Below are 17,952 nucleotides of genomic sequence, written 5' to 3'. Positions count from 1 at the left end.
CCATAAGACCAGCTATGATGTACGGAACTGAATGTTGGGCAGTGAAAAAGAAAGAGGAACAGCGAATGCATGTGGCGGAAATGAGAATGCTTAGATGGATGAGTGGAGTGACAAAGAAGGATAAAATTAGAAATGAGTATATTAGGGGAAGTCTAGGTGTGGCACCAATTGATGCCAAAATGAGAGAGCATAGGTTAAGATGGTTTGGTCATGTTCAACGTCGAGACGTTAACCACCCAATACGAAGAATAGCTGAAGTGCAGATTCCTGGAAGGAGTAGGAGAGGAAGACCAAAGAAGACCTGGGGGGAGACGATAAGGCAGGACATGTTGGTAAAGGGGATTAACATTGATATGGCCCAAGATAGAATTGTGTGGAGAAATGCAATTAGGGAAGCCGACCCCGCATAGGGATAAGGCAAAGAGAATGATGATGATTTCGATTTCCATTCAATCCATTTCGATTTCTGAACACCAACTCGTTTAGGAACCAAAGAACCAGGTTCACACCACTCTTTATCCTCTTGTTTTGAATCAGTTCATGGAGATAGACTTAAGTCTCATTCGTAGTGATGAATCGAAGCACAAAATCCGCTTTATCCTTTCGAAAACACTAAATGTTGTTGAGAAAGTCACATTTCAATGTGTTTTTGTTCCATTGTTAGCGAATGCGACACCCATTGTGAACACAGCTTTCTGAAACTCAATACTTTCGTCAAAATATTGCCTACATTGCCCAGTAAGATACCTAGGGCTTCTACTAAATCTCTGTCAGCCTTCTTCATGAGCCGTGCTCGATTATCGAGCGTTTGCTATCAAATTGGCTATAGTAATTTTGGTGACAGCAGCTCGGAAAAGGGATGCAAAGGATCTGTTAAATCATTCTCTCAGGTGTTTAAGCCATGACGTTCTTCGACCTGGCTCTCTTCTTCCGTCAGTCAGTTTGTATTTTTTCTAGGATTTCTGGTGTTATTGCTGTTTTTGGACGTCCTTGACATGAATCGTCTTCAAGGCTTGTACGACCACGTTTAAATTCGTCAATTCATCTTTCTACTGTACTAATTGATGGCGAAGAGACCTTATATATTTTCAACATTCTGTCATCAATTTCCTTTGCTTTTAAACCTTTCAAAATAAAAATTCAATCACTGCACAACACTTGATTTTTCCCATTTTAAAAAATACTGCGACACGTCGATGCTAAATGACTTGAACTTGAAAACAAAGAATACAGATTGAAATGTAACTTCACATACGTTAATATGAAGAGTGCACCAACATAAAAAAATTTAGGCTAATCGAACCGCAAAACTTATTGAACAGCCTATTGCCAGACCAGTTTGTAAATATGTAATACTAAATGGATAAAGGCTAATTTTCACAGATCCGATATCCGAAGACACGAAATACGAAATTTTTTCGTACGATTATATTTGATTGTCGTATCCGAAATTTTTTGACATTTGGGTAATATGTCAGATTATTCCATGGATTGATATTTGATACAAATGTTTGCTGTTGGATATTGAACAGGTACAGATAGATAGTTTTATTTCGATTTTATTCTTATTATTGTTTGGATCATCATGGATTCGTCAAATTATCTGTTTGAAGAGGATAAAAATGTGAGTTATTGTTAGAAGTACCATCACATCCATTTATAATTAACTGTTTTTAATGGGAAATAAGCCACAATTTTACTAAAAAATAAAATCATTTTTTTATTAAAATTGTGGCTTATTTCTCATTAAAAATAGTTAATTACAAAAATGCCACAAAAAAATAGTTTCAGAACAACATCCATTTATAATTACGATTTTGTTGTTCCATTTCAATATATCAAAAACATAAACACTTCACAAAAGTAAAGTTAAAGTTCAAGACGTTCAAGATAGAATGTCAATGTCAAAATTCATCCGATTTTCGTGCAAAAGTTAAAATAATTTTAACTTCTTCCGATGACTTTTTAATTTCGTACGAAAACCCAACTGTCACTTTTCAGCCAATGAAATTCTCTGAAATTTCTATCGTATGATCGTACCGTCGGACATCGGATCTGTGAAAATCCACCTTAAGACTCACCGGCTAAAGTGCGCCAAGAGCAGTCGAAAATTTTATGGCGGTTTTAATCCAAAAAGGTTCTTTGTCCCAAGCTCGAAGAAGCAATAAATACTCAAAAGCCGATTGCGCGCGGATGCGCTGTTGCCAAGTCTACGGAATGAAATTAAATTTTCTTCTTTCTTGTATTAATAAATAAAATACGGTTGCATATGATTTATAATATATGAAATGTAACTGGAAGTCACAGTGCAAAATTCTTTATCAACTAAAATGTAGTTTCAACAATTTTCTCATCAGACCAAAACGATATACGGAACTGAGTATATTCGGGCTACTGACGGATCCTCCCCTCCAAATTTATATTTTTGTCAAAACTCAGAGACATTGCTATTATTGACGAACTGTAATTTGATGTGAGGATGTGAGTATGACTTTTAATCGTCTATTAATCATATCTTGTAATTATTGGGACCGTGCAAGTTCGGCAAAGCGACCTCTATTTCTACGCTCTGTACTTTTATTCGCACTTTTAATTATATTGGCCAATTATATTAGTCCTGGTTGCTGGATAATTGTCAAGACCATAGTCCAAAAAAATAATAAGAAGAAAAAAATAAGATGCAGGTTATGTTTAGCAAACGTAAACAATTGTATGTAGTAAATAAAATCCGTTATTAAAATGCAGTATTGCAAGCAAAATACAATTAATTAAATTTACCTTTATATAATAATTGCATATCATATCAATATTGTGGAGCAATATATAATTTTTCTAAGTCATTGACAGAAGGTATGAAATATACGTCAATTTGACAATTTCAATTGACAATATGAATTATTTAAGATAGTTGCAATATTTCTCCGCGACTCGCGCACGGTCGTTTCTCGTTTCCCTTTCCAAGTACTTGCACACCGCGAATTGACCAAAATAAATTTACGATAATACTTAAATGTTTATTAAAAAATACTCAGTCGGTAATTATCATTATTTGTCATTTGTCAAGGACCGAAGTCTACAACTATTTTGTTTGTAATTTCGTGTCATATGTAAAGGCTGTATGACACTATGCATTTTCTTGTATTGTTTCTGATATCGTTTCTGATATTTCAAAAAAATGCTTAGTGTCATACACAGATACAAGAAAAGATATCAGAAACGATACAAGAATTTGTGTCAGACACAGATTCTTGTACAAGAATTGCGCCAATTTCTGCGCAAAGAGCAAAAACGTGAAACCTGCTGGTAAAACATCTAAATGTCATAATGGCGGCTGAAAATGAGATCATATTTATGTCTTGATGAATTTATTTGTGTTTTTGTAGGTATTATTTATAAATCTTATATTGATACTTAATATATGGACTACTGTTCTACTAATAACCATATATTTAGCTCCTAATAAAGAAATAGTAAAGTCCAAACTATAACTTTGCATTTCATGTTGCATAATTTTTTAATAGAGGAAAATACAATAGTTCCTAATTTGGATCAAACTGAAGATAATTATAATGCAAATATTTTAGCACAAATATCAAAACAAAATAAAAACACAAATAATCAACCTCGAAACAGTCAACGTAAAAATTCTGGTTAACATTAAAATGGTAAATTTATAAGTTTATAAATTTTATAAAATCCTTAAAATTAAAATCAGCTTAGACGCCGTACTACCATACCAATGTAACGTGACACAGAGTGACAAACAAAATTTCGACCAATCACGTGCCGAATTTCATATAATTTTCGATACAAGAACTTGCATAGTGTCATACAGGGCACACATGTACGTACAAGAAACGATACAAGAAAATGTATATAACTTTCTAATATCAGAAACGATATTAGAAATGATACAAGAAAATGCATAGTGCCATACAGCCTTAAGTCATATCCAACCCTATTTTATTTATTAATACAAGAAAGAACAAAATTTAATTTCATTCCGTAGATTTGGCAACATTGGCGCATCCTCGCGCAATCGACTTTCGAGAATTTATTGTCTCTTCGAGCTCGGGGCATGGAACCTTTTTGGATTAAACCCGCCATAAAATTTTGGACCACTCTTGGCGGACTTTAGCCGACTCACCTATATCTTCAATTGTAGACATAATTCCCTGGATTTCTCTCTACCAAAGAGACGACAACCTGTACATGACCCTCGAAATAACCATGACGAAGGTACGACAAGCTCAACTAGGCGTAATTTTTAAACAAGAACAAGGTCTAGTGCTGGTGGACAGCGTGTCACAGCACAGTACTGCTTACAGATCCGGCCTAAGGCCGAACGACATCGTGGTGGCCGTGGAGAATCGCACTGTCCAGACAGTGACGCAAGTAGCCAAGTTCATCAAGTCGATTTCGGCAGCTAATATAACGTTAAGAGTGGATAGACTGGCGGAGAATTATGTGATTAAATCCAAGTATTCGGAAGAGACTGAAATGAAGGTAATTAATTTTTTTACACCAAGTTGAGGGTACATTGTACTACATTTTGATCAAGAATATCAATGAGCAGTTCTATTCTAACCCAAATCGTCACAGTTGCAATGAACTGTCAACACGGATGGAATGGGCATGAAGTGAATTGAATGCGGCCAGGATGAGAGAGCAATAGCCAGGGAAAGAAGGAAGATAATCACCATCTTTCGTAAACAAAGTAGTCAGGGTTGCCAGATTGGGGTATTTTCCTACAATCTTGGAGTTATTTAAAAGCGTCTATGGGAATTTTTCTAAGCAGAAATGGTTGGGGGATTTTTTGGGGAGAGAGTTATGGAAGATTATAAGGGGTCATGGGAAATTAAATTTGCGAATGTACACATAGAACTGTATATATTATACTCTGATATAATCGAAAAAGATAGGACCTATGAATTATTTCCAGGGCCCTCTGTTGACAAGTAGTATAATTTTGGTTTACTGTTCTCTACATTTGACTACTAATTTATTAAAATGCGGAAAACATTTTAATTTGGGGGATTTGAGCTTAATTTGAGAGAATTTCAGTTTTTAAGTGGGGGATTTATAAAATCACATCTGGCAACTCTGGTGGTAGTTGTAGCAAATTTTCCCTGGCATGCTCTGTCTCTCTCTAGGACCTCTCACTTGTATGTTGGCCGCAATCTCGCTTCACTATTTGAATGGAACGGGGCCATTCCATCCATGTTGACAGTTCATTGCACAGTTGTTATTTTAAGAAGTATAGTTTCAGTAATGTTTCTATAGATACTAACTCATTATAAACTTGAATATTTACACTGGTATAATATTAAGCTCGCACAATGTTCTGCTTTTACACTAACGTACTTCACTGCACTAACTCAAAAGAGTCTTGAGCTATCTCCTGTATTCATCTCCATATCTCAGTGGATGCAGCTGTTTTTTAAGTACCATGGAGTATTGATGCTGATCCTTAGTACCCTATTCTAAAATATTTGTATTGCTTCAATGCTGTTCTTACTGGCGCATCCTCAGAGCTGTATGTCCATATGTCCATATTGTAGTGATGTGGAATATAGTTACTTTCGAGTATTCGTTACAAATCGTTACTTTTGTATAAAGTAATCATTTACAGTATTCGTTACTTTGATTACTATTATTACTTTTGTATTTGAGTACCGGTAATCATATCGAGAATCGTATTTCTCAGTAGGTAGGTATTTTGTATGAAGTAATCATTTACAGTATTCGTTACTTTGATTACTATGATTACTTTTGTTACTTTTGTATTTGAATACCGGTAATCATATCTAGAATTGTATTTCTCAGTAGGTAGCTATTTTGTATAGGTATTCCGATAGAACAACGACCTTCACCGATCTGTTTAAGAGATAAAAATGATTTGATTACTATGATTACTTTTGTTACTTTTGCATTTGAGTACCGGTAATCATATCGAGAATGGTATTTCTCAGTAGGTAGGTATTTTGTATAGGTATAGGTATTCCGATATAATAACAACCTTCACGAAGTACGAAGTAATCAAAGTAGATGGAATAGTCGTTACTCGCTCTGATACGATTTCTTCTTCTTCAGGTGCCATCTCCGCTACGGAGGTTGGCAATCATCATAGCTATTTTAATTTTTGAGGCAGTAGCTCTAAATAGTTGTTTCGAGCTGCATCCAAACCACTTTCTCAGGTTCTTCAACCATGAAATTCGTCTTCTTCCGATGCTTCTTCTGCCATCTGCCATCTACCATCTGCCATCTATCTTTCCCTGATACGATTGGTACGAAGTAATCAGAGTAATCAAAGTAATCAAGATAGATACAATAGTCGTTACTCGCTCTGATACGATTGGTACAAAGTAGCGAAGTAATCAGAGTAATAAAAGTAACGATTTTCCTCTCTGTATAATAATCGTTACTTTCGGTATTCGTAAGTAACGAGTACTTTGTAACGAATAGTTACTTTTTCAACATCACTAACATATTGGTCTTTGTTTGTAAATCAGTAGTTTCTTATTAATGGATAGTTTAGAATGCCTTCCAAATATCCAGTTTATCTTTTCAAATTTTATGTTGTGTTTGTGTTCTTCTCTCTTCTTTTTAATGTGAACTTTCCAACGCAGTCTCTTATCTAAATGTAACCCCAGGTATTTTGCAGAATCTGCAAAATCGACCTGAATGTTATTAAAACGTTTTTATATACTTGGCTTGGTCTTTGTCACTATTTCTATACTATTTTAAAAATTTGACTAATGCAATGACATTTAAATACCATTTTAAAGTATGTTAACGAATCGATACGTGGTAGCTCAGTGGCAGAGTGGTAGACTGGAGATCGAGAGGTCCTGAGTTCGAAACCCGTCTGTTATTACGTATCTTCTTTCAATTTTTTTAATAAATAATTAAAAGGTAATATAATTAAAATTCATATTTTAAGTTAATTATTATATAAAATATTATATATACCATTTTAAATATTTTCTTTGATTTATATGAGTTTAAACCCGATAGAAAAATAATTATGCCTCTAAAAAGTCGATTAGAAAATTATTTTTTCTATTCTCCTACTATAATACCTATATCAATTATGATTTCACTACCTCAATTATTCTGTATCCCCTGCACTACAAGTCATATACAATCGTTTTTGTATCACATGAGTACAACTTTCTTGAGCCTCTCTTGCTTATTTTCGTAGATATAAAATGAATATTCTGTCATCAGATTAATTATAGCTCTATAACTGTTTTGATCATTTGTATTAATTTTGATGTTTTCATTGTTTATTATTTTTATCTAGAAGGATGCTTTAGTTTTTACAACCTTTTCATGCGTTTTATTAAAAAAAATTATTGCATCCACTATTATTGGTAATGCTGGTTTTACTTTCTTTGTGTTCTTCTATATTTGAGACTTCATGTGAAGAGAGAGATAAATCTGTCGTGATTCATCTGGAATGTCTATTGTAACCGAAAAATTTTGCAATATATACTAAAAAAGGTACACCTTCTGTTACGGGGAAAATATTGTCTTTCCAAAGATGTCGAATCTACCTTATATTGAACATACATGGAAAAACATGGTTTTAATGGGTTAGTCCAATTGCTTAGGTTATATCATTCTCTTTGATCATATTCATTAATTTTATAAATGTATTCTCTAGGTATCGTGTCCTACACCAGAAGTGCCAGAAGAAACTGAACTGATGCAAACCGAACAAGATAGCTTTGTCATGGTGGAAACCCCCAAAGACACAAGAAAGAGAGTGCCTAAAATAATTCCATCGAACGAGAACATGGCCAAGTTCGCTCAAACTATAGGAAACTTCAGTTTGAGAAAGAGGAAACCCTCGTTTTCTGGTAAGGTACAAAAATTTCTAGATATAAAATCAATGGGAAAATCTAGTTGGTCTGTGCCCATTGAACTGGCAAGAACCTAGTATTTTCGAGCAGGGAAACATGTTGCCCTTTGAGCATGTATTCAATTTAATATACTAACATCGACTTGTAGTAACCATATTTTCTTAAAATATACTATGTAAACCATATATAGTCGGTTCGCTAAACTCAGACGCAACTGGCTAGATATTTTAGTCGATAATTTTTTTGTTTTTTGCCAATTTTGCAAAAATTGGCAAAATTACTAAGTATTTAGTGATTATTAACTATTTAGTAATTATTTTTTGCCAATTTTACTAAAATTGGTAAAATTACCGACAAAACATCTAGAAAGTTGCGTCTGAGTTTAGCGAACAGACTATATTATGAGGTTACCACTTTAAATAGTGTGCTAGTTCGAATTACTCAGCAGAATGCACTGAAGATGTTTTGAATTAGAACGAAAACGTTTTGCAATTTTTTTGGATGACATTTTATGAAGTTTTTAATAAACGATTTTATACCAGTATAGAACTTGAAGTATTTACTTCTGTATGAGATTTCTAGATATATTATAAATATTTCGATAATAATGACTCATATTCAATACAACTTGAAATATTTTAAACAACTGGTTTAGTTGGTAGTAGATAATTAAGTAACTAAAATGAGTAAATAAAATATAAAAATAGTAAACATGTGAAAAATATAAAAATTACGAAAATATAAAAATAATATGGAATGTACAAAAATATAAAAAATACAGAATTAATATAAAAAAATATGAAAAACAACAAAGAGGAAAAAATTAAAAAGAAAAGTACAAACATTAAACAAAATACAAAAATCACAAAAGAAAAATGAAAAACAAAAACATGAGAAACAATAAAAATATAAAAAATAAAAATAATATCGAATATTCATAAAATATGGAAAAACAGAAAAAATATGAAAAATAAGAAACAAGAAAAAATAAAAATTAAAAGTACCATTTTGTTAAAACAAAAAATGTGAACAAGAAATACGAAAAATAATAACAATATAAAAAATACAAAAATATGAAAAATACAAAATAAAAATAAAAAATATGAAAAAGGAGAAAAATGATGATAGACAAATCTTTAGTTGACCTTATTCTGGAAGATGAAACACAAAATCTGGAAAATAATCTTAAAAGTTAATCTTTTGAAATTTTTAATAAATTGTAAAATTAAAATAAGTAACGTAAATAAATGAATAAATGATTTTGCCATTTATTAATATTTTTGTATAGAATCTGGAAGTGCTAAGAACACCCCCACGTCAAGTAACCCCACAACCCCGCAACATGCTAGCCTTAAACAACAGCAGCAAGCTGCGCAAACTGCGTTTTCCATTAAGAAAGCCTCAATTTCTGAGGTACCAGAAATTACCAGGACTGATACTGACACAAACTATACGGAAGTTCCGCTACATATAGATGTAAGATACTATTTAATATTTTTGCATTATTTTTTTCTTTCTTCTTGTTGTGCTTGTTTTTTCTCTCTTCATGTACTGATTGTACAAATTGTTTGAATATTTCTGTATTTTCTCTTCGATTTATTTGCACTATTTATTTATTTATTTATTTCGTATTTATTTATTACTTGTACCGAGCGTCCCAATAAGAATGGCTCTCGGCCATATCTCAGGAACCGTTTATACTACAGCTTTAGGGAAAAAAATTATAACAAAAGTTGCCTCGGGAAAAGCCTGGAAATTATTTTCATAATTGTAAGTCCACCTCTAGAGGGCGTAACTAAATACCAAAAATTTAAAAATCAAAATTTTACAAAATTTGCCTTATGAAAGGGCACTGGAAATTAGAGCATCGTATTCTTCATAAAATTCTGCGCATATTTGATTTCACAAGTTTAAGTCTGCCTTTGCAAATAAGAGGTGGGGGGGAGTGGGAACCTTGTTATGAAAAAATGGTTTTAAGTCCGGTTCTGCTAAATCGATTTTTGCAAACTTGGTCTCGTTGAAAACAGCTTTTTCGACGTCACAAGTGACGGCAAGTCACTTGCCGTCTCACTTCCAACATGTGAACAAGTCATATCCAGATCTCAGATGTTACCTAGGGCAAATTAGATAATATTTTAAACATTCAGGCTTAAGGTAGCATTGTATACCTATGTTTCCTTGACGGACTACTTTCAGTGGGCTTTGACCCACATATTTTTGTATAATACCATCTTGGTGGTTAGCATGTACATTGCACGTAAGCACTGATGATGACTGGTAAACCAGTCGAAAACTAGTTATGTGAATTTGATGTGGCCCTTTTGAGGGTTTTTTAAATATACCTTTTATACAGGATTATTGTTTTTTGTATCACATGGTATACAGCCAACTAGAGGAAAACTTTTTCCTTGTGAATTTGATGATATGTAGGTTAAAAGTTGCAGCTCATTAGAATTATTCAGAAGTGCGGCCAATAAAATTAAAATAGCGATGATGATTTCCAACCTCCGATAGGGGAAGCAACCTGAAGAAGAAGAAGGTTAAAAGGAATAATGTATTAACAACTTTAAAAAGGTCACTTTTGTATAAGGGTCTCCCCTTTACCGGGAGTACCTATCTATTAATAAATGAACTCCATGCATTATTTACGATTCAAATTTACACGAAGTATTTACTATACTTCATCAGTAATTAAATTATTCGCCAAATTTAAAAAAATATTGGTTACTTTATTAAGAGGAAACAGTAGCGATCAAAAGGTAGCCAAAACGCGTTCCAAGATTGCGGTTGTAATTTTAAATATTTTTTCGAGATATTTGGCACACGTATTCGTAATACCGGGTGTCCACTTATATTTTCCCCCATTTTAACTGCCTATAACTTCTAAACGGCTCAAGATAGAAATATGCGGTTTTCACTGAAATGTTTTATTTTAGTAAAAGTTTTGTCTGAATGGATGGAATTTTTTATATCGCTTTCAAATACTAAATAAAAAATGGCGGATTTTTTAAAAGAACTTTGTTGACTTTTTTTTAATGGAACACCCAGTATATTCTTTTGTAAATTGAAAGAAAGGTCATTCACCTATCTAGCGATATAAAGTTTTTCAAAATCGGTTGTCAAATCACTGAGTAATTAATTTTTAAAATGAGAGGTGCAACGTGGATATCACATACCTAAATAACATAACTAAGCAAGTTATGTGATTTCCACATTGCATCTCTCATTTTAAAAATTAATTGCTCAATCATTTGACAACCGATTTTAAAAAAATTTATATCGCTGGATAGATAAATGACCATTTTTTCAAGTTTTTAGGTAAGTGACCATTTTTTATATCGCTTTTAAATAAAAAATGGCGGATTTTTGAAAAAAAAAAACGTTGTTGCCTTTTTTTATTAAAACACCCAGTATATTTTTTTGTGTCTTGAAAAAACTATCATTTACCTATCCAGCGATTAAAAATTTTTTAGAATCGGTTGCCAAATGACTTTCTAGAAAATACACTTTCTTCAAATAAACTTTTTTATCCGATGCCTAGATTTTGTGTCATTTTGGAACTACTAATGAAATAAAAAATTTTAGTAGTTCCAAAATGACACAAAATCTAGGCATCGGATAAAAAAGTTTATTTGAAGAAAGTGTATTTTTTTGTTCTTCTTAATGGCGGTACAGGTTCGTTTTTTTAATATTGTATTTAATTACAGAGTAATTTCCACATATTAATATATTTTTCAAATTGGGCTCTGTACCGCCATTCTTTATTATACCGGGTGTCCACTTATATTTTCCCCCATTTTAACTGCCTATAACTTCTAAACGGTTCAAGATAGAAATATGCGGTTTTCGCTGAAATGTTTTATTTTAGTAAAAGTTTTGTCTGAATGGTTTGAATTTTTTATATCTCTTTCAAATACGAAATAAAAAATGGCGGATTTTTGAAAAAAACTTTGTTGACTTTTTTTTAATGGAACACCCAGTATATTTTTTTGTAAATTGAAAGAAAGGTCATTCACCTATCCAGCGATATAAAGTTTTTCAAAATCGGTTGTCAAATCACTGAGCAATTAATTTTTAAAATGAGAGATGCAATGTGGAAATCACATAACATAATATCATTTTGCTCAGTTATGTTATTTAGGTATGTGATATCCACGTTGCACCCCGCATTTTAAAAATTAATTACTCAGTGATTTGACAACCGATTTTGAAAAACTTTATATCGCTGGATAGGTGAATGACCTTTCTTTCAATTTACAAAAAAATATACTGGGTGTTCCATTAAAAAAAAAACAAAGTTTTTTTCAAAAATCCGCCATTTTTTATTTCGTATTTGAAAGAGATATAAAAAATTCAAACCATTCAGACAAAACTTTTACTAAAATAAAACATTTCAGCGAAAACCGCATATTTCTATCTTGAACCGTTTAGAAGTTATAGGCAGTTAAAATGGGGGAAAATATAAGTGGACACCCGGTATAATAAAGAATGGCGGTACAGAGCCCAATTTGAAAAATATATTAATATGTGGAAATTACTCTGTAATTAAATACAATATTAAAAAAACGAGCCTGTACCGCCATTAAGAAGAACAAAAAAATACACTTTCTTCAAATAAACTTTTTTATCCGATGCCTAGATTTTGTGTCATTTTGGAACTACTAAAATTTTTTATTTCATTAGTAGTTCCAAAATGACACAAAATCTAGGCATCGGATAAAAAAGTTTATTTGAAGAAAGTGTATTTTCTGGTTCTTCTTAATGGCGGTACAGCCTCGTTTTTTTAATATTGTATTTAATTACAGAGTAATTTCCACATATTAATATATTTTTCAAATTGGGTTCTGTATCGCCATTCTTTATTATATTACGAATACGTGTGCCAAATATCTCGAAAAAATATTCAAAATTACAGCCGCAAACTTGGAACGCGTTTTCGCTACCTGTTGATCGCTACTGTTTCACCTTAAGAAAAATAATTTAAAGTTTTATGTAACTTTATATTTAATAATTCTAAAATTAACGGGTAAAATCACTAGTATATATTATGTATTAAATTGGGTATTCGCGGCGTGCAAGTACTTGGAAGGGAATTGAGAAACGATCGTGCGCGAATAGCGGAGAAATATTGCAACTTTCTTAAATAATTCATATTGTCAATTGAAATTGTCAAATTGATACATTTCATATCTACTGTCATTGAAGAATAAAAATTATATGTTGCTTTACAATATTATTCTGATATGCAATTATTATATAAAGGTAAATTTAATTAATTGTATTTTGCTTGCAGTACTGCATTTTAATAACTAATTTTATTTACTACATACAATTGTTTACGTTTTAATAACATAACCTGAATCTTATTTTTTCTTCTTATTTGTTTTGGACTATGGCCTTGACAATTATCCAGTAATCAGGACTAATATAATTGGCCAATATAATTAAAAGTGCGAATAAAGTTGCAGAGCGTAGAAATAGGTGTCGCTTTGCCGAACTTGCACGGTCCCAATATATTATGTATATTAAATTATAGGCATAATATATATTAAATAAAATTAAATCTAATCGAATTGAATCGAACCGAATATAATCGAATCTATAAGAATTATTCACTTCTGTCGGCACTCCGCAAGTGCTACGCTCTATTTTTTCCACAGCACACTACTTGCTTCCACTTTGATTTCCTGAACTTCGTTTACCTGTGACAGCATCAGTTATGTCTAAAATTTACACGTTTCTTAAGATATCTCAAGATAGAAAAAAGGTATCGACATGCGGTTTCCGCTATTCCGTTGCTAATTTGGTCTAATTTTGTAATACAGGATTAAAAATGCATACTTGAATTTAATATTTTCCAAAGAAAACTAAACTTCTGACAAAAATAAAATAGCGCCTCCTAGCTGGTATATTACTTATTAGGCTGTTTCAAAATTATAACTATTACATTGACGAAAATGAGCTGTTTTCAACGAGACCAAGTTTGCAAAAATCTATTTAACAGAACCTGACTTACAGCTATTTGTTCATAACAAGGTTCCCACTCACCCCCACCTCTTATTTGCAAAGGTAGACTTAAACTTGTGAAATCAAATATGCGCAGAATTGTATGAAGAATACGATTATCTAATTTCCAGTGCCATTTCATAAGCCTTTTTTTGTAAAATTTTAATTTTTAAATTTATGTTCAGTCACGCCCTCTAGCGGTGGACCTACAATTATAAAAATAATTTCCAGGCTTTTCCCGATGGAACTTTTGTTATAAAAAATTTTTCCCGAAAGCTGTAATATAAACGGTTCCTGAGATATGACCGAGAGCCATTCTTATTGGGACACCCGGTATATAGGGTATGTAACGTAGCATCTAACCCTAATCCAAAGGAGTATGCATGAAAGGTGGAGAAACATGGAAACAAAAACGATAAAATCCTTTATAAAAGGTATATTTGTTAAAATCCCTAAACAGGGCTACATTACAGAACAGAACTAGTTTTCGATCGGATAACCGATCATCATCAGTGTTTACGTGAATCTAACATGCTAACCACCAAAATAAAAAATATGTGGGTAAAAACCCTTTACAATTGATCCGTCATAGTAACATAGAAATAAGATGTGAAATTAAACATGGATGTTTAAAATATCCAATGTTTTATGCTCTAGGTACCATTGAGCTCGAGTTTGGCTTGTTCACATCATGACTATATGGTAGCAAGTGGTCACTTCGATATTAATTTTTCCGACCACCATCCATTTTGTTTTCTTTGCGTTGATTATTAAACCCTTTGCAATACATTCGTTGTTTACAGCGTTCAGCAGGGTTTGAAGGTCTTCCAGACTCACTGCCATTATGGCGGTGTCATCTGCAGATCCGATGTTATTAATGATTTCAAAATATCACAAGGAAAAATTCCTGTACTGGCTGTATACCATAAATCACAAAAAATAAAAACCTTATTTTGTAAAAGGTATATGTATTTAAAATCCCTAAAAAGGGCTGTATCACAAAACGTTTTCGGAATCAATATTCCAACATCAGTGTTATCACCTAAAATAAGTATAACTATAAGTAAAGCAAACGTGAGGTTAAATTTTGACAAAGGTAAAAAAAGTGAAGAGATAGTTATACTTAAGCCACCAAAATGTACGGGTAAAAACCCTTAAATTGATTTTAAACAGTTGGGGTTACATTATGTTATCTGATTTTGAAGGATGTTAAAAATATTTCCGGATTGACCCCCGGCATCACATGACATCAACCATATTGGTTGGAAAATTGTAGGTAGAACCTTACATGGCAGAGTTTAGGTGACAACTGATCGGAATGACCCCCGGAAGGATGTCATTACCAGACTGACACCACTCCTTGACAGGATCTAATATGTGTAGTTAATTCAGCCAAAAGAATATAAATTTTATGTTAATATTTAAATAATAACAGTAGTGAAAAATATTTGTTGGGATTAAAAATAATCTATGCTTCCTTACCTTATCCATCAAACCCATCTATGCTTCCTTACCTTATCACCATGAGCGTCTTGCTGGAGACATTAAATATCTGTTAAAAAGAGCAGTTGATAACACCCATATTTATTTTAAAGTCCCTAATAATCTAGGACAGTGTCTTACTGATTCTAAGGACCCTATTCATTATATGAATCGTAGTGGGGTCTATAAATTACAATGCTCTGATTGTGATGCCACATATATAGGTAGAACTTGTAGATCACTAGCTTCTCGTTCCCTAGAACACACCAAAAGAGAGAACACTTCCACTTTCTCACAACATCTTAAACAACAAAAACACTCTCTCAACATCCCAGAAGACGTCTCCTTGTTACACAACATTCCTCAGAAAGACTACCTAAAATTGGACCTGTATGAGGACCTAGAAATAGTCAACGAGAAACAAAATAGCCCTAATTGCGTCAACCGTCATGTATCGTTTAATCGAGACTTCATTCCATTACATCGCCAACTTTTCTCATAGTCAAGATATCCACTATTCATCTATTCGTCTTTACACATAGGCGTAACCAGGGGGGGGGGGTTTGGGGGGGGGGTTTTGGGGGCTATAACCCCCCCCCCCCCATTGGGATGTACTTTGAGCTCTATACGCTTAACACCATATCCCTCAGAGACCTTCCAGTAGTTGTAACCCCCCCCCCTTAGGATCATCCTGGTTACGCCTGTCTTTACATATCCACCTTCATTTACACTTCGACTCTAAACCACGTTTTCGATAAGTTATACCTATGACTTATCACACTCATTTAAACCTCATTCACAGTCTAATTTTCTGTAACGGACCAACTCACCAATATCAACTTACATCCTTTCTTTCATCACTACTTCTTTTTCCTTTCTTCCACACCAATAACCTTATATCCTTCCTGTCCCATCATTGCTAAAATTTTTCATCTCCAGATACTTTGATGTCGGGTCTCTGGATTTCTCAGTCTCCTCATTACTACTTTTCTTATTTATATTCACATCTAGTAATACATATTTCTTCAGACAAACTAAATATACAATATCATCTTTTATCTATTTTGTTGGATCCTTCTATTAATAAATTACACCAAATATTAAGCTCATAACATCAGCTTACCTAATAACATAATTTTCCATCTCATGTAATGATAATTGCCTACCCTAAAGAAAGTAGTAATTCACTTCTATTTGATTCTATAATTTTTAATTTTCATCCATCATACTTATTTAGGGTAAATTATTTTTAATCCCAACAAATATTTTTCACTACTGTTATTATTTAAATATTAACATAAAATTTATATTCTTTTGGCTGAATTAACTACACAGATTAGATTCTGTCAAGGTGCGGTGTCAGTCTGGTAATGACATCCTTCCGGGGGTCATTCCGATCAGTTGTCACCTAAACTCTGCCATGTAAGGTTCTACCTACAATTTTCCAACCAATATGGTTGATGTTATGTGATGCCAGGGGTTAATCCGGAAATATTTTTAACATCCTTCAAAATCAGATAACATAATGTAACCCCAACTGTTTAAAATCAATTTAAGGGTTTTTACCCGTACATTTTGGTGGCTTGAAGCATGTAAACCTGTAAGTATAACTATCTATTCACTTTTTTTACCTTTTTCAAAATTTAACCTCACGTTTGTTTTACTTATAGAGTTATACTTATTTTAGGTGATAACACTGATGATGGAATATTGATTCCGAAAACGTTTTGTGATACAGCCCTTTTTAGGGATTTTAAATACATACATATACCTTTTACAAAATAAGGTTTTTATTTTTTTTATTAATGATTTCACCACCGATTTTAACACCTTCGCGACGGTTATTTAAAGCTTCCTCAAAAATTGGTTCGGTGTAGGCATTGAATAATGTCGGTGACATAATACATCCCTGTTTGACACCACGCTTAATAGAAACTTAGCGCTTGCTGGATACGGTATACAAAATATTAGCGAAGAGTTTTCAAGCAAAATTGGAATATAACAGAACAAATAATAGGAGAGTATCAATATAGTTTTCGAAAAAGCAGATCATATTTTTACATTGAGGTTAACAGTCGTGAGTTTACGTAAGAAACAGTAGTTTTTAATAGCTTTTAAGGTTGCCGATAACTCTATTCATTTTTCACGGTTATAATTTGTTTAGGTACACAAAAGCAAAGAACTTCAAGCCACCACTGTGGTTCAGTTCAACGAAGATTTTCAATTTACTTTAAAGGATTCGTTAAAGCATTTGAATATCAATGTGTGGGGGACAATACCCGACGAAAGGGATGTACTGCTTGGTTATACGAATATTCCGCTGAGCCATGTCTTAGGGGAGTGTTGTAATAGGTAAGAGAGTTATATAGTATTAACGATAGAAAAAAATTTGAGTAAGGTAATAGAAAAAATCACATACGTGTAGTTTCAAGGCTGATGCAAAGAGTCACATAAAATCATATTAACACAGAAAATTTTGATATAATATGGAAAATGTTAAAACGTTTAGCTTTTATCACATTTATTCCTACAATTTGTATTTGGCTTGCATTTTGATTCAGTTTTATTTATTCTAAAATATTTTCAGTTTAGTAAA

General features: G+C 32.7%; 1 protein-coding gene across 1 annotated transcript in view; it reads left to right on the top strand.

The window, feature by feature from the left end:
• LOC126886115 (PDZ domain-containing protein 8) overlaps positions 1-17,952 on the top strand; it is a 52,552-nt gene that overhangs the window by 15,149 nt on the left and 19,451 nt on the right. The window contains exons 6-9 of the mRNA XM_050652961.1: positions 4,166-4,506; positions 7,670-7,865; positions 9,157-9,344; positions 17,521-17,708. Of these exons, the coding sequence (XP_050508918.1) occupies positions 4,166-4,506; positions 7,670-7,865; positions 9,157-9,344; positions 17,521-17,708 (913 nt within the window). The remainder of the gene's footprint in view (positions 1-4,165; positions 4,507-7,669; positions 7,866-9,156; positions 9,345-17,520; positions 17,709-17,952) is intronic.

This window comes from Diabrotica virgifera, chromosome 1, assembly GCF_917563875.1.
Source record: "Diabrotica virgifera virgifera chromosome 1, PGI_DIABVI_V3a".
NCBI classification, from domain to species: domain Eukaryota; kingdom Metazoa; phylum Arthropoda; class Insecta; order Coleoptera; family Chrysomelidae; genus Diabrotica; species Diabrotica virgifera.
The sequence above is the reverse complement of the archived record's forward strand: the minus strand, read 5'-3'. Positions and strand labels throughout refer to the sequence as shown.